Genomic DNA, 22,472 nt, shown 5'->3' on the forward strand with positions numbered 1-22,472 from the left:
GATTCCTAACTGTCACCGTTCTCCTTAAAAATAGAACATGGAAAATATGATACAGGAATTATTATTTTAAACCGAAAACTAGAATCACCTAAGGTAGCGACAGCACTTTTTAAAGTTTGAATTAAGATACAGGACTTATGATTGTGCAAAGAGGTTTAATAGCATAACAAAATACAACTACAAGTTTTGATAATACAATGTGCTACAACATAGGATAGTATACACAATATGTATGTTCCATATACCATGTCTCGCGATGCAGTCTTGGCTCCACTTTCCAGCCTGTGCCTCAAACCTGTTTCCATAGACCCGTGGGCCACAATGAGAACTGTTTCAACCAATAACGCCGATCTAACAACTTTTTTTTATTTCAACTTCCTAATGCTAATGAATGTTATGCTTCCTTTACATTTCCTTAAACAAATGAATGATGCTTCGTTTAAGAGAAGTTTAATTTTATTGCTGTTTTTTATTTTGTGCTCGACGATTCTTTGTTCAAAAGCGTAATAAAATAATAATCTTATTCTTTTACTGAATTGTACATAATTAGGTGACTGAAAAAACGTATGAAGGTTTACATCTAATGTGATCTTATTCCACGGTCTGTGATAAAAAAGCTAAATTATGAATTTTAAATTTGAAATAACACTTTTTTATATTTTAATCATCAAAATGTATTGCTGCGCTTTATGTTGTTGCCGGAATTAATTTAATTTACATCACTTGAAGGACAAAATAATGAACTTTTGTTTTAAAATGGACTCTTTAAGAACGAGTAATTTGTTCTATTCTTGTAAGGACTACAAATGTTTCTTCTTTAGTATATAGGTTATCTGTAAAATATAGCTCTTAGCGTCAAGTCCAATCATTGAGGCATTTAAGAACTATTTATTACTTTTGTTTAATCCTGTACTCATGTTTTAGGCATAAAAAAACTCTATATACTACAAATAAATTCCCGAATATACAAAGCACATCTATTAGTACGGCATACTTTATCGAGTTTTATGTTTAGCACATAATGAATTACAAAACTCAACCTTATGCTCTAAGAAATAAAAACCTTAACAATAATCTAATCGACGATTTACAATATTACAAGTATTCATATTTGAAATTATACTATAGTTTGTATTTCCTAAAATGTTACAAAACTTATTTGCCAAGAAACTTTTTCATTTAAAATCACGTTTTAATAGATATTCTAGTATCTTACTTAACCGCAACAAGTCGTTCAATCTCTAATGCTTTATGATTTCTAGTCTTGGAAATACATTACTTTCTTTTATAATAGTTATACTGAACCTGAGGTTGTTCTGCTGTTTATTCTCAGTAGTTATTACGAAGCCATCTGGTGGCTGGTTTTCTTTTAAATTTAATCGCCGTTTGTGGTCACTGGTCGTGTAGTTCTAATCAACGATAATATTTTTAAAGAGGTTTTATTACGTTAATCCATCATTAATGTTTTTTTAATCTTTAGAAGATTTATACGGAACCTTTACTGTCGCGTATCCGACTCGCACTTGATCGGTTCTATGACAATTTCTACTGTTTTCAATTCCAATCTGATATAAATATAGTGTAGAACGAAAAATGACCAAATGCCAAAGAGACAAATACATACGAAGTTAAGTTCCATTAAGTATTCTGTAGGAGAACAAAGTATATTCAAATCTTAAATTTAATCCCACGGTTACACTATGTCATACAAGAAAAAACTCAGGAAGTAAATATACTGATTGCAAATGTCACATTTGATACCATGTTTAATACCACAAACATTATTTATGCTAAGCTTTTTATATTGCTATTTGCTACTAAATAAATCGCTATATCAACAACATGACAATACCGGTTTCAACAAGCACCGTGATTAATTTGTGGACGGTTTTATTATAAACAAATATTGCGTGTACGGAATAAGTAATTAAAATCACAATAACAATGGCTGCCAAGTTTCTTTGTTGTATTTAATTGAATTGATTATTATGGATTTATAATTGACGTTAGATCACCATGTTGAATTGATGGTGGGTCTATATTCGCTTATGTCATAGTGTAGTTGTAACGTGGTCTAAATGATTAAAGCTTAGTCGAGTCCTTTGAATGTTCAACGCCTAAAGCTAGGCTCAGAATAGAGGTCTGCTGGCTGTTACTTTATGTATAGTTCGTTTAAAGCCTAGCCTCCAGTTACTGGCGTTTATCCCGTTCTAAAACTACCATGAAGGAATATTATATAGAAAAAAGCTCGTTGGAATATTTGCAGTCACTATGTCTCTTTAATATTTTCGTCAGAAAGAATTTACTAAGATAAGAATGCAATTTAAGAACAGAAAATCCCTGACAAAAATTCTCTCAAGATTCAGTATAGAATAGTTCAAAACGGTAAACAATCGATGCTCTCATGACTTACTAGCACAAGTATTAAAATAAATGAATAACTCACTGAAACTACCGTGTTAAATCGACCATACGAGGTATAAAAAGACTGTAAAGAAAACATTCCAGCCAGCAATTAATGTGCCAACACTGAATCCTTAAAACTGTAGCCCGACCTTGTCTGATATGTGTAAACAATCCGCTTACATAACGAGGCCAGTCCAGTTAGCATCCATTACAGAGCGTTGCATGACCGAAACAATTTCAATTACAAAAAACAACTACGCATGCCCCATGTGTACCGAATACATACCGTGTGTATGTAGTCGTATGTACATAATAAAATATTTATGTTTCGAAATGTTTGCCCGATAGAATTGGAAGTCGAGATGGCGACAATAAAAAGAAATCGTTTTTTGACTGGCTCATTAGTCTTGAAATCGCACACGCCTCGGAGGCGTTTTCTGATTTTAAACTTGGTCGGACTTACGAAAACAATTTCTTTTTCTTTATTTGTTAACAAAAAGGTCTATCTTAGATGTTGTTCTTATGTTGTGCCAATTCTCGTTATTTTGCGATGTAACAACTACCGCTAAGGCCGAATACATTTCGAAATTCTGAGTATAGTCATGTTTACATTATTTTTCCTTGAAATCCATATTGTGTAGGTCTTGGCATTATCAAGGTCTAAATACCACATCACTCCATCAGTATAGATCATTTATATTGGCAATTGATTAACTACTTATCGTATTAATAATAGCTTATAATGAACGGCGGTGATGATAACATTATTGACGCTTCTGCAATATTATATGTTTATAGGTAAATAGTATATGAAGACGAATCAAATTTAAATGATGCAATGGTTTTTGTATATAGTCGAGATTGTCCGACTAGTTTCGGACTGGCGAAACTAGTGGGACAATCCCGATTAATAAATAGCGAATGATAGGAGATACGATGAAAAATTGTGTATCGTCAACATTTGATCCCTCTTCTCTTTTTTTTAATAAATAAAGTGTAAAATAGATTTTAAATACAAAATTAATTTTCATTCCTGCACATACCATACGAAACTGTAAGTAATCATGAATGTTGATTACTAACGGTATGCTAAACAACGCATTGTTTTATAAACACTTAAACGCAACAACAAACAAAAACATTATTAGTACTAACATAGTATTTTTTTCAGTTGAATGTAAAAGGCAGATTAACATACAACGCAACTATAGAGCTTCACTCGTGTCGCTAGGGACTTCACTGTAACAGATTACAGTATAGTTTCTAGTTCCGAACTAGTTTCTGGATATTAGGGACTTCAGTTCGCACTGTTGTTAGTATATTCTCAAAAGACTTGTAATGTTTAATGCTAACACGATACTTTTTTTGTTTGGCAAAAAAATCTGTTGTGAAAAGAGTTTGGTTATATTCAGCATTAAAAAGTGCCCAAAATGTACTTGATACTCCTACGACTAAATACTACTACGTCAAATGATTTTAAATCAATTTTATTTGGCTGTAAGTTTAATGTTGACTCTACATTTTCGATGAGTAAATACCTACGTATGAATAGAGACTTTAGAACATACTAGTTGACCCAGCAAACGTTATTTTGCTGATTTTTTTTTCTAGTTGTATGTATTTTTAATGCCATATTATAAAAAAAATAAAACCAAACAATTTCGTCCAAATAATAAAATATTTGTTTCAGTGCGAGCAACCCTTATCACTTAGGGGTATGAAAAATAGATGTTAGTCGATTCTCAGACTTACTGAATACGCATATAAAATTGGTAAAAATCGGTTAAGCCGTTTCGGAGGAGTATGTTAACTAACATCGTGACACGGGAATTTTATATATGAGAAGAGAGGTATTTTTTTAAATTTGGAACTAGTATTCATATTTCCACCGTGTAAATAGATGAAAAACATCCATTAATAAAAAGAAGTCGTTTAGAGTTATTAGGCACAGTTAAAAAAAAGAATGTAAGTATTGCTTCGTTACAACCTGAAGTACTGTTAATTTGAAATTATAAGAACTGCATTATATTGAAGAATGCATGTCTAAAGACAACTCAACACATTTGAGTTGATTCAACAGTCATTGTTATATGTCGTGGGTGTCAATGTTTTCATAACAATAATTTCTAACAAATTCTCTTTTACAATAATAATGACTCGATTGTTTCTTTGAATATTTGTGTGTCTCATAAAGCAATTATCAAGAACAACACTAACTTTCGATCTGTCTTTTATATAACCTAAATTCAACTTTATTCATAACGCGGCGACTGCGTGCGCATGTAATTTAACTAATATTACTTCATTTAATTTAAATAAAAGTGGTATTTATTACTCCATAACAAAAAAATAGTTGGGTGTGGTATATAACATTCAAATGCATGTACCTAGTTTACAACGGTTTTTTCAATAGTACACACAGACATTAAAAAAATATATACATATGTGTATAGATTTTCTGACAACCTTCGTTTAGAAATGCTAAATTGTTATGTTTTAAAGCAATATATTGAATAGAAATTTATTCTCAGCTTTCGTTTACAAGGCCATCGCCGGCGCTGATTCGCTCTACTTTTCATTCTAACTTTCTGTTTGGGTTTAATCCAATATTCTCTAATATTCACTAAAAGGTTGAAATTGTACATTTTATGCAACGCTTATTATACACTCCGTATCTTTACAACGTGATAATAATTACTTACGGTTATGTAATACCGGTTCAAGTGTTTAGACAATATGATTACATTTATAATGTGATATAAGTACTTAGAAATGATTTACCCACTATTATTTATATTATGAAAGTATATACGAATTATTATACGAGTATGAGTAAATAAATTGCAAGTTAACAAAAGACTTCAACGCACGATTCTGTTGTCAAATCATATGTTGTCGCGAATTTTGAACCTTCAAAAAACGTGTTGAATCAGTTGTTTAATATGATTTATGAAAGAAAAAAACTATTCATTAAGTCCTTGCAGTAACGTTATAGACGAGGCATTGTAAAACTAGGTAAAAGTAATGTTCTACGGACAAACAATGGTTGGAATTAACTAGCCTAGATGTTTATCTAAGTGTTCTTCTTGGTTGGTTAACGCTTGTTGAAGTAAAGTACGACTGTAACTCTTTGAGTGTTTTTTTTTTATGAAACCGTAAATATTTATGGTTAGAGATTGGAGACCTTTTTCGGCTGGTTGGTAAATCCTCTACATATTGGTAATGTAATTAATAAAGTGCTGGTATTCACCTTAGAGGAATCGGCTGAAAGGGGAATCGATGTGCAGGCGGGTGCACTGGTGGGTGCACGGGTGGGTGCACTGGCGGGTGCACGGGCGGGTGCGGGCCCAGCAGCGGCGCGGGCGGGTGCACCGGCACGGGGTGCGGCAGCGGCGGCGGCGGCAGCGTGCTGTAGGGCGGCGGCGGCACGTTCTCCAGCAGCTCGGGCGGCCGCGGCGCCCGCGCACGCCGCACGCGCCGCCGCCGCGCCGGCTCCTCCGTCTGGCACTCGGCACTCGCCACACTCCGCTCCCGCTCGGTCTGCACGGCACTGTTCACATTCACCGGCGCATCCTGCACTTCCACTATGTTCACGTTCACACTGGACACGTTGTGTCGGCTCGGCTCGCCCGGGACGCGCACCGAGACCGAGTCCGACTTGCGCAGGCCGGGCGCGGGCACGGGCAGCCGCATATCGGTGTAGGCGCGGGTTGACGCGCGCGCATGTCGACCGCCGGTAGGCGACTGGTCGTGGGGGCCCCCCGCGCGGTGCAGCGCGGTGTCGGTGCGCGAGCGCGCGAGGGGCGGTGAGCGGCACTCGTAGGGCTGCCACAGCAGCGCGGACAGCGCCTCGGCGGCGGACGGAGGCGGCGCGCTCGCCACGCTCATCTCGGTACCGCGCTCCGCAGCCGCGCCAGCGCCGTCACCCGCCACCCGCCGCCACGACACCCACCACCTGCTGGACAATAACAACAAAATTAATAACATTTTTTCAGTACAAAACAAAAAACGTCATTAGACGATCATTTCAGGGCAATATATAGTACTGTACTTTTTTATTTAGAACACCTTATTTTATAAATTAAATACATTTGAAAGGTGAACAAGATTACATAATTATTCACTTACAAGCATCCCGAAGTATACTACAATATTGTCAGATTCTTGACCGCAATGACAGTAAGATTCGACTCTACATTTTACTTGCGTCAACAGGGTTGTCACTTCAACCAATCTCCATTAACCCGAACAAACTCCCAGCAAAAACCATGCAAATCATTTTTGTTAAATAACAGTCTCTAATTCTGTCAACACTGCAAAATAAACAAGACTAATTACCATTCCTAATTAAGTCTGAAGCTAATTTACAGAACGATAATCTTGAGACAACTAATTTAAATTGAGGAAGTAGTTAATAACTTCCTACTTACACTCGTACATAATAGGAAAATGACGATGTAGTAGTGTGTACTCTAATTTCTACAAGCATTACGTGTGTCGGTATAATAGTTGTAGAATAGTCGCGTTATCTTCGCATCTGAAGACTGTTTGAAGTTCGGTCGGCTGCCCCTGTCTTACATAACGTGTTCGCTCCACTTACTGTACATACGTTGCCCTCTTATCATTTTACTTTGGCCATTTCTTTTGGAAACTTTTCCCTGGGTTTTGCATTGCTGTTGTTAGTGTTCTTCGTGAAACGTAAATGTGTTGTAGTTTCTTTTTTTCGTGCAGATTTATTGAATGTTGTGTACGAAGTTGTGTAAGCGACAGTCCGTATGATTTGCATTTACATTTCGAAGTCTTTGTGTAGGTATAACTGAGTCTTGTACTGAGAAGAGTGCAAGGTAAACTAAATTTAAAGTAAAAACCAAAAACGTAAAAAGAAAGACTTACTTCTAATTTAATTTTAATTAAACTCAACACTACTCTTATATTTATATCATCTCAAATATACCAACAGTGTAGGTCTCTAAGCAACTCCCATTATTCCAAGTTATTCCATCTCCGTAAATCTCTTAATACTTTGCATCTTGACCAAAGTAGTCGTTTGTGAAAAAAAACACGCACACAATTTTCTAAAAGAAAATCCGACTGTCGCGGGGATTCGGACATTTGCATAAATAATAGCTGCCTACGACGGTTCCTTTAATCCTTTCGTACTAACTCTTCTGAGGAATAGAGATTTACCACGACGCCGCTTAATATTATGCAGCAAAGCTCTTATGTAAGAATAAGCTCTGGATACCGAGGAAACTTTATGAAATTTTAATATTTCGAGCGGAAAAAGTTGAGCTTGTAACTTAATAATTCTGACAAAATAACATTCTTAAAGAACGTTATTTTTCATCCTGTACAAATCAATTGCACGAGAAAACAAAACACTGCAATGTTGTGTTATTTAAATTTAGAATAACAATTTCCTCTTTGAATAAAGGAGGTTACTTTCGAACCAATTTTGCTGATAAAATTTAAAAAAAAATCGATACTTCAAACTTTAGACTTGTTGACGTCGTAGTTTACTGTTATCGTGTTTGCAGAGTCACTTAACCATCCGAACTTGCATAAGACCACTGAATCTTATGCCGTCTCTATTTCTTTGGGGAATAAGGGTATTAAAGACATCTTTAAGTGAGATTTCCTACGGATCCTTATTATTTGATCTTTTTTCAAGGCAAAAAGCCTTTCTAAATCTTTTGCAGTTACGATTAAAGAATTAATAACTTAAAGAAGCTTAAAATATTTCAACATTTATTGAATTAAAATTTTAATACCATGCACCAGTGAAATCAGCATACCAAATTCAATGTCCTATCAAAAAGCGATAAACAATTGAACATCGTAAGGCGATATCATTCGTTACGTATGTCGGGGAGATCAGCTGAGAGAGTACCACTGTTTTAGAATCAGATTATTGCAGGTGCTGAAAAGAGACAGCGCTTTACACCTAGTGCGCTGTCACGCTTCCACGACCACAATCAGATTTCTTTGAGAGGTTGTGGTAGGCTTTCTGGTCGGTAGCTGAGACAAGATCCGCGGTGAAACCGCACTCATACACTTTCTCCAAGGCCGCTCGGCGCCACCGCCTCCCACCACATAATAATCATATACTATAAGCTCCCAATATGTCCGTCCGTCTATGTCACATAACTGTTCCGTTGCTTTAAATAGTTGCGAAAGAATTCAACTGGAACTCACTTCAAATGTATCAGATGATTACACATGGCATATGCAGTTTTAAATTGATGGATAAACAAAAATAGAACTGAATTACTAGTATCAGTACTAATTTAATTCAATTTCCGATAGTCTGAAGCATCGTTGAACGTTCTACGAAATCCAATCAATGTGAAGGCATTTCAAGAAGTTTGCAAAACAATTGACAGTGCTACTATCTTGAAGAAATGAAAACTCATTTCCAGGGAACGAGACCGAGACAGGCACTACGGGGTAGAGTGACATCTTACTCCCACCTTCAAAACGTTCCAATGATGACTCTAGTTGCGCGGTTTCAAAGTGTCATTCTTTTGATGAAGAATCGGCAAGAAACTCCATAAGTCTTCATGACTCTTTTTAAACATAAATTTTATGCTTTCAGAAACTGCAAGCAAAATACTCGAATACTGTTATATCACATAGTTATTATTATATTAATAATATTAACTTTCGATTAACATTGACACTTTACAAACGTCTTCCGTTTAATCATCTCAACTGATTGTGTTTTCAAGCGAATAAAGAGGATTAATCTATAATTAAGTTATAACAGTAATTAGTGTGTTGTGTATAATGCAGTTTACAACAAGAACAATGTTAAGCTTCGGAAATTATCTTACACGTACAGCTATGTGCGTATTCGAATTATGTCTATACCCAAAGAGTAAAGAACCGGTTAAGTGCGAGACCAAAATACTAACAGAGGAGTTAGTAAAAATAGGCTAAAAACATATTTTGCTAGTAAATTGGTTTCAATGGTTTCCTATGATTGTTCGTAACCAGGATGAATTTAATGAACCATGATAACTTTAAACAGTTAAAATTTCCTCACGTGATATATGTATTTCTGTTTCCGCCATAATACAGAAAAAATGAGGTAGGTACAGTTAAAACTGTGAATATGAAAGAATATTTTTTACGTTAGTTTCGGACTCCAACTTGCAATAATCCGGTTTTTATTTGTGTCCAAACATCTGTTATTCAAATAAAATGACTAAAAAAATAAATTACAATTATAATTAATTAACATGAAATACAGTATCAACAAAAAGTGGAACTAAAATATACACTCCTACAAACCGCACAATAGTTTTCATTACCGGACAAACCTGATTTAAGTGCAAACAAGTATTACCCCGACTGAACTGTCTGAACTAGTTTATCTGACGAGGATCACCTAGTTTAGCTTCCAAAGAACTCGTTTTTCCTCACATTAATTCTCACTTTTTATAACAAATTGATATGAGATGTGGGCCATTACTACCGGTTGTAGTAAATTGAATAGAAACAATTTATTGGTGTTAATTGATTTAATTGGTGAGCGAAAATTTTAGTTTTAGTGAGGTCGATAGTTTTTGGGATGCCGTACCTAAGGTTAAAAACGGGATTCTATGACTCAATCTCCGCTGTCTATCCATATTTCACCAAGCCCATGAATCGTGTGAAAGGGAGACAGCTGAAATTTTGCACAGATAATTTGTTTATTTAGACGCTATACTAACAAAAAATAAAAAAATCGGTTGAGCACTGATTGGTATGAGTGTGCATTTGGTGGTTGACTCTTATTGCAAATTTGTAGTTTATCTTTGATCTATTTGTATGGAACCCTTAGTATCGCAAGTCCCAATCGCACTTGGCTGGTTTTTATCGTCGATCAAATTAAACACTGATTGCTAATTTTGTCCCACAAGGTGACTACGTTTTGGTGTCTTATGTCATAGCAGATCGTCTGGTCGATCCAGAAATAAATAAGATCAAAGCGTGTGTAGTAATTAAAATTTCAGGAAACAGTCAACAACACGTCCTATTAAAAAGAAAACGGTGAGAGCAGATAAATGTGTCAAAGAAAGAAAATGTTGAATGTTGATAAAACTGTTTATTTTCTGTTTAAAAATCGATTGAGAAGTATTTTTTATTTTGAACACGTAGGAACATTTAGTAAATTTTATAAAGCACATAAATGTCTACCTATCCGGCTATACCCCTATATTTCAATCTTTAATGATCGTCCATCGAAAGTTCTTAAACTATGTCAACCAATCCGATAATCTTCTGTAAATACAACGATTACAATAAACAAGTGACTAACGAATTACGTCGCTAATTACGCCAATCAAAATCTTATGACAAAATAGAAATCATATCGGCTGCGACTAAATAATCGTTTCAAAAGTATAGATCGGTCAAATGTTACGCTTTCACCGAAGGTCATTTGACGGAAAGCAAACTTCATTGCCCACGGCGTCTTGCCCCATGGCTTTCAAGTTTCTCTTACTTATAATTAGAGGGGACACTAATCCACAAACACTTTGGCGTCACTCTGAATACCTGTCAGCTTTAATAAGACATTCAATTGAGTACAAAAGTAATTGTTTTTGATTATGTAATATTTTTTGTTGAACGTTGTGTAATATTAAGTAGTTCGTCCATTCATGAGTTAAATTCTATTACAGTACTATTACTACATCCTAAATTGTAGCGATATCATCGCTGTTACACTTTTTGAAATACGAAGATTTGAATTATCTAAATAATTTTATTGTGTCTATTCATCTCGATGATAAAAGTTAAAAGCTACAAAAATTACACCAAAAATGTCTCCTCACTTATTAAGGATCATAATTTCAGGGTGTATTGAGTCTGAGATGAGATGAAATAAAAAGACAAAGAATAAGAAACATAAGATTTTGTCATTAAACCTAGCACTCTTTTATCGAAGTATTCCCGTTTGATCGTCTATGCATGGAACACCGTCTAAAATTTTACTACGTTTCCTAATATCAGTCAAAAATATGCCACCCCAAAAGTAACACCCCGCATTATAATTTTCGTTTTACATTCGTCGATGACGTACGCAAAAGCAAGTTAACGCATTATGAAGTAATTTATCAGTCGGTCCGCTGACGTCGGCGTAATCCATCGTCATAAGCACGACTGCAGAAGCGGCCACAAACCAGTAACTTAATCCCCATCAATTTTTCACAAACTCTCACTTTGTAAAATTCTGCGATGCCAGCATTATTTAACGGCTATGTCCAACCAAAGCTGTGGACTGATAGAGTAGTATAGATCGCTATAAATATTTTATTTATATTGTTTTTACTACAAGGACTTTTTTAAACTTTCTTGACAGTTTAGACTACGGACTCTCCATCTTTATCACAATTTTAGTATTCCATCTTTCTTTTGTTAAAGTCGGTATATTCTTATACAAGCCTCTTTGTAATAATGGAATATCAAAAGCCTTATAATCAAGTCATTTAAATCCAAGTAATTTAGTTTTAACAACCAAATGATACTTCAAACAAAGACCTGTAGTGCCTGAATGTTTCTATGTGTGATTATATAACCAGATAACAATACGCTAGCGAATATCAAGCGAGTGTCACGAACTACACTTAGCTATTGTATTGTATGGGATTGTAAAGACACGCTAGTCTGTGGCCATTCATACAACTGTCGACAATTTCAAACGATTTAAAGATGAAAAACGTTACATGCATACTTCAAAACAAATTGTCTGTCTCGAACTATTCACGTAATATGTTTTTTAATAATAATATTTAGTCAAATCTTTACAAAGGCGAGCTTAAATCATACAGATAATTAATTCCAAATGTAAACAAAATAATTTCGAAACAACACAATGAATACATAAAGCGAAACTTTTCAAACCAAACATTTACCTAATAAAGTTTATTTACCTTATCTTTTTTGGTATTTGATGAATAATAACGAGGCAACTGTGAAAATACACGGGCTTTAACAATGTATTATTGTAGCAAGTATTACGTAAATAGCATTTAGAAGTTTATGAGAACACAGGTGTCATAAAGACGAGCGGTTTGCCGCTGACTTATGTAATGCTTTCTCCAAAATGCATCTGAGAAATAAAATAGAATGCGTTCCCTTTGTAGTGGCGAGAACAACAATGGCATGGCGCTCCGCGGCGCCGGAACTTGCTATAAAAATGAAAGTGGATTCGCCTGTTATTTTCGTAAACCCGACAATCTTGTTTCATTTCGTTGCCTTCTCATTAGCATACGTCGGTAGTGTCCGAGAGTTCTGTCGTAAGGCCAAACTCTTAATACAATTTACGAAAGCCTCGTAGCCGAAATCCGCGATACAAATTGAATTGTATACTTTTGGACATGTTGCCAGGTTGACTGTAATTGTTTTGGACACGTTTAAAACAATTACATCGTAAGGAAAGCCATTAAAAACATTCTTAAAAAGTTACCTACTTCATTAAATTTTGAAAGACACGCGATTAAAAATGTCAAATAAACAATAGCGTATAGTCTACCTAATTGTGATGATTTCGGTAAGAATAATAGGTGTATTACAAAGGTGTCACACGTCACCTTCACCTCAAATGTCACTAGAGCTTACACCGGAATAGGTACCCGAAGGTCAAGCACTTGACAAATGTAAGTACGTGTGTTAAACAAACGGCCGATGGTCGACAACCATTGTCAGACCATTTTGTCTAACAAAGGTTAGGTAAGGTACGCGCTTGTAGGACATAATAGTAAAACAATTGACTTGTTGAGATTGAGTGATTTACAGTTTTCTCGTCCTATAGGCAGGTTACTTTTCTCCGAGCCTTAAAGCTCATTGAATGGCTTTTTATATAGAATTGAGAAGTCGAAGTCACGTCATTTGTGGAAAAGAAATCTATTGCGATATTTAGGCTCAGCTCTTGTTCCAAATCTGAAACATATTGAAATAGAAATCTCTTTTAACGATATTACTTTTTTATTCTTATGTAATACACGTAGAGTCTAAAATAGGTCGGCAAACTAAAACTACATTCGATAAAATACATAGAATACTGAATAGCAGGTTTATTCGCGGGCAGTGACCGCCGGAGGCTGAACTTCACTCTCTATGATATTTACTGATAAGGATTGTACAGGACATAATTATAAAATTGCAAAATACAATATATTATGTATAGAGAAATTCCTGCTATTCACTGACTAATGCATTACAAAACTGTTTGTTTGCCAAACTAGTAAAATAATACAGGCTTTTATGATAATTTACATGAAGTCTGTAAAAAAATAGAAGTATACGTAATCATTATTTTTAAGGCGAAAAACTGTTTCTCTTAGCTACAAAGAAAGAAGTTATCAATAAACTGTGATAGTTAGGTACATTAGAAACAAAAACTGAACTAGGTACTCTAATAACATACTGAAGAAAAACCCACATTTTGTGTAAACAGTCTACCAACATCTAGAAAACTATGTTGTTATTCTATTCTGATCATGAAAACAAATGAGTTTAACTTTCTTTGGCTAGATTCGGTCAATCGGTCAACCGGTTCATTCCGGACACTGTTTATGAATAATAAATTATATTCTTTAGTAAATGCGGAAATCGTAATCTAGTAAAGAATACTGGATTCTTTTATGATTGAGTTAATACTAATAAATATAGGCAAATCCATCCGGTGATTAAAATCTTTTATCTGTAGAATTAGGGCCTATAAATATAACTTAAAAATAATCTACATATATACAAAATTTACCCACTTTTAATTTGCTGTTTGCTAAAATCAGCGATTTAAATATCCCTAAAGACCAATAATTCTTCTGATAAAGGACAAACCACTGAAAAAAATATTACAGAAAAAAATATAAATATCTTGTCCCTCCTCCATTTAAGTACTTACTTACACCTCTTAGAAAGACTTTATACTAAAACCTGTAACTGGAGCAGCATCAATTACTGGTGCTAACGAATCGACCCGAGCAGCGAAACTTCAAACAAGCCACCGAATCTTGTATCCGACTATCCGAGTTCATTACTAATGTATTCGTGGACACCTCTAATTATGACAATCTCGTTACATAAGACGACCCGAGCATAGAGTAGACAGGTATCCAGAGTGCTTTCGAGGCAGTAGAAGGACCCAAGACGATGTTGTGTGTTGATGTATTGTTCCAACTTTGAAGATGAATCGCATCAACGCGATTTACTTCATTGGAACTTATTGCTTTTTGCCCTTCACTGGATTAAGCTGCACGTGGAACGTTCACGCGTTTTTAATTTTTAAGGTATTGCCTTTGTTACCATGTACAGTTTGTAATTAAAAGCTTTAGTTTAAAAGTAGAAAAGAACCTCTTTCCAAGATTCCGCTGTCCACTGTCAGTCTGTTACCATCTGCATCTCATGAACTGCAATTAAAGTTTTACAGCTAATGTTAGTACGTATGTTGCCTTTATAACCAAAAAAAAAAATGGTGACTAATTAATATTTTCCTTTAACCTTATCGTACCCTCAGTGTAGCGAGTCAAACTGGCACTTGATTTGTCTTTTATTTATTTTCCCTCCATTATTATTACGAGTTCATCCAATATGTGTAAAAAGTGGAATATAAGGACTAACTGGAGTTCTATCATCAAATTCGTCATTGAAGTCTCCAACATTCCCCAGGTCAGGGACGCATTTGAGGCCCATTGAAAATACCTCACAATCCTTTTTGGCTCTATCGAATATGACGTTTAACCAATGTGCAACAAAGAATTCTTTTTTTCACAATGTTTTCCTGCGCTTCATAGATTTCAATTCCGATATATGTACGTATACAAAATACATCCATAAAAGGGAAGTGTTTCATTTAACATGAAGAAACAATTGAACCAATCAGCGATACATTCACCAATAACGTAACATCATGATACATCGCTTTCATTATATCATTACTGGCATGACTGCAGCGACCGAACACTTATCCATATTGCCGTATGATAAACTCGCAGCAGATAACTTGATTACGTTCGAGTGTGATACTCGGCGTACTATCGGCACATAGGTACGTACAATCGAATCACAGCCAGTATTATTTCATTAGGGCGATCTCCCCGCCTCGTCTAGATCTCGGATGGTGCACGCCTGACCAGATTCAATTACTACGAAATTGATTACCATCTGTCTAAGCCCATGTTAGCATCTTCCCACGCGTCCTTACGCTGTTGCGTATTACAAAGCAGCTATTTAACTGAATGGTCTATTATGAACGCTTTTCTTTTGCCATCAATGATAGCTGTATGTAATACTTGCCTAAATAGTCTCTGGTTTATAATGGCTTTGTCAGCTGTGTATCTGTCTCACAATAACGTGGTAAGTTATAGTGAAACGTATAAGTCCAGCGTGAAATAACCGACTATTATATTTCACAACACATTGGTGAGTTTTTTTAGTGTGTGTACTCAAAAAATACTCGGTCGTGTTTTTTTCAGCAATCATTTATTCAAGCGTAAGGGACGTTCAGTGGCGTGCGCTTGTACGCAATGCTACGCATACAAGCTTCAGCGTTTGTTCGGTGAACTCGTAAATAATTTATGTTCGGAATTACTTGTGAAAAAAGATTGTTACGGTCGGTCTCACCTGTCCACCCAAAGCTCGGGGGTTCAATAAAATCCGAGTCGTCGCCAACAAGTGAAGCCATCACCCGCAGGCCGGGGTGCATAAATAATTTAGCCGGGCAATCCGCCGCTTGTTTGCATGCGGATTATCATATTAAACGGATATCAGGGTCGTCGACCGCGCGCCCGATACAAATGCAAACAATATCATGTAACATTTATAAAGACAAACAGTGACCGCAACAGCAGCCGGCCGGCATCGCCGCATTGAGCTGTCCGTGACCGTCCCGAAACCGGAATCGCACCGGCAACGGTAAGGATGAATCCACGGAATAAACCAACGATGTCTCCTAACAGACGGTATTCAGCTGTGACGACGTTACACTTTTGATCGAATAGCAATTCACTAGAATCGGACCGTGCGAGGGATCAGTTTTATTTTTCCAGGATTTTTTTCCTTCTTTGTAGCTGCTCTATGCGTTTCGTTGCTGTTCTATTAAACAAATAGCATTTTTGATTTGAAATAAAACTGAAACAAAAACGATTGAAGCGGCTGGCCGAACTGCACATAAAACTGCAACAATAATTACTTAATTTATAAGATTCTCAACTCGTAATGTAGCAATTCACATTAACATCACGAAAAAATGAACACAAAAGAACGTATGACGTCTAATCGGTAACCGAACTTGTCGAATAAGCTTAAAAACGAAACACAATCGAAAAACACGCCACTGCGCCACTCGGATCGTTTATCTAACTGTCTCCGAGTATATATCTAGATGGATGTGTTTGAGTCCAAACAGTTTTTCCGAAAGCAAAAACATATTAAATCCTCGAGCCAACGATCTAAAGCCTTAGGGATTATGTTTAAAGAGGTTAAGGATAACTTACTAGCAGTGTGCAGAGCGCACGCCGGAAGAAAATGAGAAACTTAATATCCACGGCACTTACTTATTCGATATTAGTTTTACATTCTCTTTATATCTGCCATGTGTAGCAACGTATTTAAGAATTTAATATTCTATGAAGCACTAAGACACTTTTATACCATATTCCGGACGATAGTATTAAATTTGCTGTATCTCTTAGGGAAATGAGATTTTAGTCGTTTTTGAAAATTGCATTCCAAACTGCATAGTATTTTTAAATATGAGCCTTATTGATATTGTTTTAAGTCTGGTTTTTATTTTTTTGCAATATTTTTACCACAAGACATAGGCCTTGTCCCCACAGACAAGGAATTTTAAACTTTAAAGTCTTAACTCTGTCATCTTAAGACCACAAACTGAGGAACATTATAAAATCACGAGTTGTATCAATATAATGAACAAACCTGCCATAAAGTTACAAACACCGGTACTCTACCAAAATTCAGTAGAATAGGGAGCCTATCACATTTACATTACTTCTACGCAGGCGTGGAACCGGGACAGCACTCTATATGATGTAGAGCAGCATCTCTCTTCCACAAATTGTGTTGAGAGTCGGTAGTAGGCCCCCAGTTCGTTTCATTTCGGAAACGGGAAACCCGTTTCCATTTCTCAGATCAGGCAACAATGCGCAAGGGTAATTACGTACACAAACAATTTTCTTCCAGTTCCTTAAGTATGCGAAAACAAGTTGACAAGAAATTAGTTTATTATAACTGAAACTCGAATACGGCTCCGTTACGAATGTACAAACACGAAAGTTACGTATAAATTTTGTGCTGCTTCATAAAGTTATTATTATGTTTGTATTAAAATAATGAATACCGTCACAGGGACTGTGCCTTCCGTGTTAGAAGCAGAGTAAATGCAAAAATAACAGACGATCTATTTGATTTACATTATTGATAAAACAGGATTGGATAAGTTCAGCCCGAAAAAAATATTTAAAATTTTAGCATGAGTAGTATTCATAAATGTAACGCATACCTCATTAACATTTTTACCTCAAATATAGCAATATATATTGCTATACATTGATATAGGTCAAGAACGAACACTTGATTTGAACTCATCAAGTACTAGTGCAAGATATTTTCCATCTAAATATCTTCGTAACCAATCAATCTACGAGTATGATTTTTTCATATAAATAGCCGAAAAAACGAATCCTGCTCCAAGGAATATAAGTCCCATACAAAAGTGCACAAAACAAACAGACTCCACAAATAAGACAAAAACAAGAGCTAAACAGTACAATTCCAACCAATTAAAGAAAATAATAAACAGAAGCTTTGCTTTACATAGCCAAGGATTTATCCTTCGTTCTGCGTGAAAGGCAAAATTGAAGTCTCTAAATTCATCTGCGAGTGCGAGTAGGTACAGCTAAAGACGCTCGCTAAAGTAGACCCTTTGGGATTTACAGCCATCGTCCCACACCCCTTCGGGTCCTAATTCTACCTTTCTTTTGCAGCAAAAACAACTGAGAATCCGCTAGAAAAATAGTAAAAGCACTTTTCTTGTGTTTATCGTCTGAACAAACAGTAGACACGTGTAATAAGTAACATTATGAAGCGTCGGGTTAAATGAAACACGAACACATGCATGGAAATTTGTGATCTGTTTAGCGTTTTGCGGTAAAGATATTCTACCCTAGAACAGTCTACAGTGTTTAAACTTTTATAGTTAACAGTGTTGTGTGTTGTTGCGGTTCTGTGCATGGACTTGTGTGCACGAGGTGCAGGTTCGATCCCAACACACAGGCGAAGTATAAATGTGATTTTTTCAAAGTTATATACATTTTTTTGATTATTCTAAGATACCACCAATATACGGTGAAGGAAAACAACGTGATGAAGCCTGGATTCCGAATATTTTAAAACCTAGCGGTCCTTATGTAGACTGGTATTATTTGTACTCATTGGTTTATTCGATTTTAACTTTATCTTATTTTATGTAAATTGTTTTGATTCATTTATCAAAAGATTTACTATAGTAATCCTTATTAAACACGTGATTAGGTTTATTTCACGTCCATACAAAAATGTTATGTAACTCAAAATCGTATCGTTGTTTAGCGTTTTTCTAACCAAGATAAAACCCCCGTCTATTTGTAGTTGTCAAAACGTCGAGAGAGTGACAGCTTGGGGTAGGGACGTCTACCCTGGTAAGCAAAAAAGTTAATAGTATTACGCCGCTGTTCTAACTATGATTGAGTTATTGTCCGACACAGATAATGTACTTACTTTTTACGACCATAAACAAAAAACTGACCCTCTAGCAAAATAACACTTCCACAATCAATAACCACGCTTAGTTGTATAAGTAATGACAGTTCGTATCAATTGATCACGAGACTTAAAACTGTCATTTTCATACATAAGAGTTTTGTTCACCAACACTAACGATTTTCAAATTTAATGGGTTAGGCAAGCATTGTCTAGGTCCTTCACAAAGAAATAAATGTTTTTGTAATGTTTTAACTTCGTCATGATTCGTGAAAGTCCAGCCTATAGGGTACTCGGATTACTTACTGCTTTTTAACTACGGCTTAAAACCATCTGCGCTCATAGTAGGCCATCTGCGACAACCTAAAGACTTAACTGTTTTTAAGCGCCTATAAATATTGCAATAAAACACAAGCTTTTGGCCATTACCCAAATGTATTTACAGTCAAGAAAATATCGAAAGTACTAAACAATTTTCTAACATAAGAAATAAGCCGATAGAATTACCTAACCGTCTATAGGTGCAATACGCCTCGATGGCTTTACAAATCCTTTTTGAGGGTACAAAAGATCGCACGCCTTCATTCCGATAACTGGCTGCCGATTTTTATCTGTGCCTTTGTGGTAGCTATCAGAGTTTCAAAGAAATGAGTGACGAATAAAGCTTTAGCTATCGTTCCTTGTGACGTTGGCGAATGAAAAAAAGAAGGCATTCTTAGGTTCGTATTTCAAACGGCCTCGTTCCGTACCTTCTCCCGATGTAGAATTTATTTCGACGATTAGAAATGCTTCAAAGCTTATTGCTTGCTATGTTGTTAGTACTTGTACAGAGGTATAGATTTAACTCATCTTTTCGCGCTGAGGCATGTGTGGAAAAATCCTGTAAATGTACCGTGACATTGTGTACTTATACAGCTTTCGATTGCGTGTCATTGTCACACAAATTAAAACATCCCTAATATACAATCGCTGTGTCTCATACGCACACATAGCCTCGCGCGCAAAGATGAGTTATCTCTACCTTAGTGAGTTTTTTTTATTGTTGTTTGCAGGATTTTCTTCTAAACCCCATCATATCCTCGTAATATTATCGCGGAACCAACGAAAAGGTTACCCTTTGTCATACAAAAAAGAATGGCTCATTTATTTCTGCGTTAGCAGGGGAAAATAACACTTATATTTCCTCCACATGACGTTAATTACAATTATAATTATTTGTTTACGTTTCTTTATTTTTCCTACGTAATCTCCGCTGGAATAAATAACGGGTCATTTTCATTATTGCAGATTGCTTTGTTAACAAAATTTAGGAATAGAAAGACCGGTTAGGTGTATCATTAAATATCTATATTTTAGTCTAAGGTATAAAAGAGTGTGTCACAGTTATAAATATTCGATCCCCTGTGCTTATACAATCCAAGGTGAACGCGAAAGAAATGAGAAAAATGACACGGTTCGAAGGCACATGTTCCCTAAGAAATGTATTACGATGTACAATACCAAAACGAAGATGAACATCATAAAAAATAAAACATTGAAAGAACATTTTGTATAACTTTTTATGATAGTAGAATGTGGGTCTTTTTGCGTCGCCCCGGCTAAACAATAGGCCTTTTCTTTTCCGTCCGTAGTAGGTGCTATTAATGGTGACTAGGGAACAATGTAGAACTTGTCCCGTTTGACGAAGTAGCTAAGATGCTTTGTAAGTTCGAGTTTGTAGCTTCTTTGATTCTTGAGACAAATGTAGGTGTTATTCAAAAATAAAAATCAGTATACGTATAGACAACACCTACATACTGATTAAACTAATCAAAAATTGCAGCAAAGGGATATTTGTAAAATACACAGTTAATAAAAATTAATAATCTTGCTATACCATTACTGTTTCATAATGTTTACCGAATATATTAAACCAACCAAAGTAAATAAACGTTTAAATAATTTACGAAATATCACCCAACATGATGGCGATATTTCGGACGCAAATTTTGTTTTGCTGAATGACTCTTGACGAAAAATTTCAAGTCCTATGACATGTCTTATAAAATGAAGATACAAAAGGGGTTAAGTTAAGTAGACTGAAGGTATGATCTGAATTTAGCTAGAAAATAATGATGATGAAGAACGCCTGTTGTTAATAAAAGCAAACTAATTGCTCGCATAAATTTACTAGGCGTTCTTAATGTTGATGTCCGTAAAAGAATAAGTTTAAGACGCTGCCCTGTAGAGTAAGTCTCATAATAAATTCTACGAAAATAACTTTATATAGTAAAGAGAGTATTTAAAAGTTCCCATAATTACACATTTCAGTCTTTTAAGAATCGTAAAATGCACCTACACGTTCGATATGAAACACTTTTGACAAACCATAAATAGTGTTCTAATACAAACGACCGGCTTTCATTACCATATCCTAACAAAACGTACTATTCACAAAAATCCATTTTAAAAACGAATTATTCCTAAAATCAGAAACAAAGAGGTCTTAAATTATATTTAGTCATTAGATTTGTTACATAAAGCTAAAAGCTAAACTTATTATCCTCAGTAAATGTATTTCGTTTCCCATTTATCATATTTATATTAGGCAAGCTAAAGCTTGGCAAACCATCTCAGAACTCAATTAACAACTTGTAGGGAGCAAATACTCCTTAACTGAGTTACAGTCATAATTACAGTACTTTAGTATTAATTACGCAGTAGATACAAATCCAAGCATAAAAGTTAGCCGAAGCTGACTGCAAAGGAAACTTGTTCCGATTGAATTTATCCAGATTTACTGTCTAGTACGTTTCGGTCCGGTAGTCAGGAGTTTTTAGCACCTGACGCGACTTACAAATTGTATTGGCAAGCTTCAGTTGTGCCGACTGTAGCGGAGACTTGAATTAATGATTATATTCATACAAGTTTATAGCTGCCGTATTCTTGTGAAGTAGCTACGTACGTTGGGTTAAAGTTTAAGGTTTTATTGTGTTTATGTGTACCGTCTCAATTGAATAAAGGCGTTTTCTTAAGAACTGTAGGTGACTTTAAAAGTAGTAGAATGGCAATAAAGTTTAAATCGGACTCGCAACACTGACGGTTTTGCAACCCTTTGTTGTTTGTTCTGATTTTTTCGGACTAATAATATCTCAATAATTAACAAAAGTATTGAATTTACTCTTAACATTAGTAATACTTAAAATTAGATACACAATCTTACAAATTTCCCAATGCTGGGCACAGGCCTCTACCCTACAGGTAAAACATTGATAAACTAGATTTTCGATTTCATTATTGACCGTTGTACAGACGTATCTTAGCACAATTTAAAAAGTACA

At 35.5% G+C, this 22,472-nt stretch overlaps 1 protein-coding gene across 2 annotated transcripts in view; it reads right to left on the reverse strand.

Moving 5' to 3' along the window:
* LOC113491959 overlaps positions 1-22,472 on the reverse strand; it is a 135,818-nt gene that overhangs the window by 86,570 nt on the left and 26,776 nt on the right. Inside the window, exon 2 of one of the 2 annotated variants that reach the window (XM_026869181.1) lies at positions 5,657-6,364. In XM_026869181.1, coding sequence (XP_026724982.1) covers positions 5,657-6,294 — 638 coding nt within the window. In that variant the 5' untranslated portion in view covers positions 6,295-6,364. Of the gene's footprint in view, positions 1-5,656; positions 6,372-22,472 lie in introns of those variants that run through there. The other variant, XM_026869182.1, reaches the window with a different exon arrangement.

This window comes from Trichoplusia ni, chromosome 3 (assembly GCF_003590095.1).
Source record: "Trichoplusia ni isolate ovarian cell line Hi5 chromosome 3, tn1, whole genome shotgun sequence".
NCBI classification, from domain to species: Eukaryota; Metazoa; Arthropoda; class Insecta; order Lepidoptera; family Noctuidae; genus Trichoplusia; species Trichoplusia ni.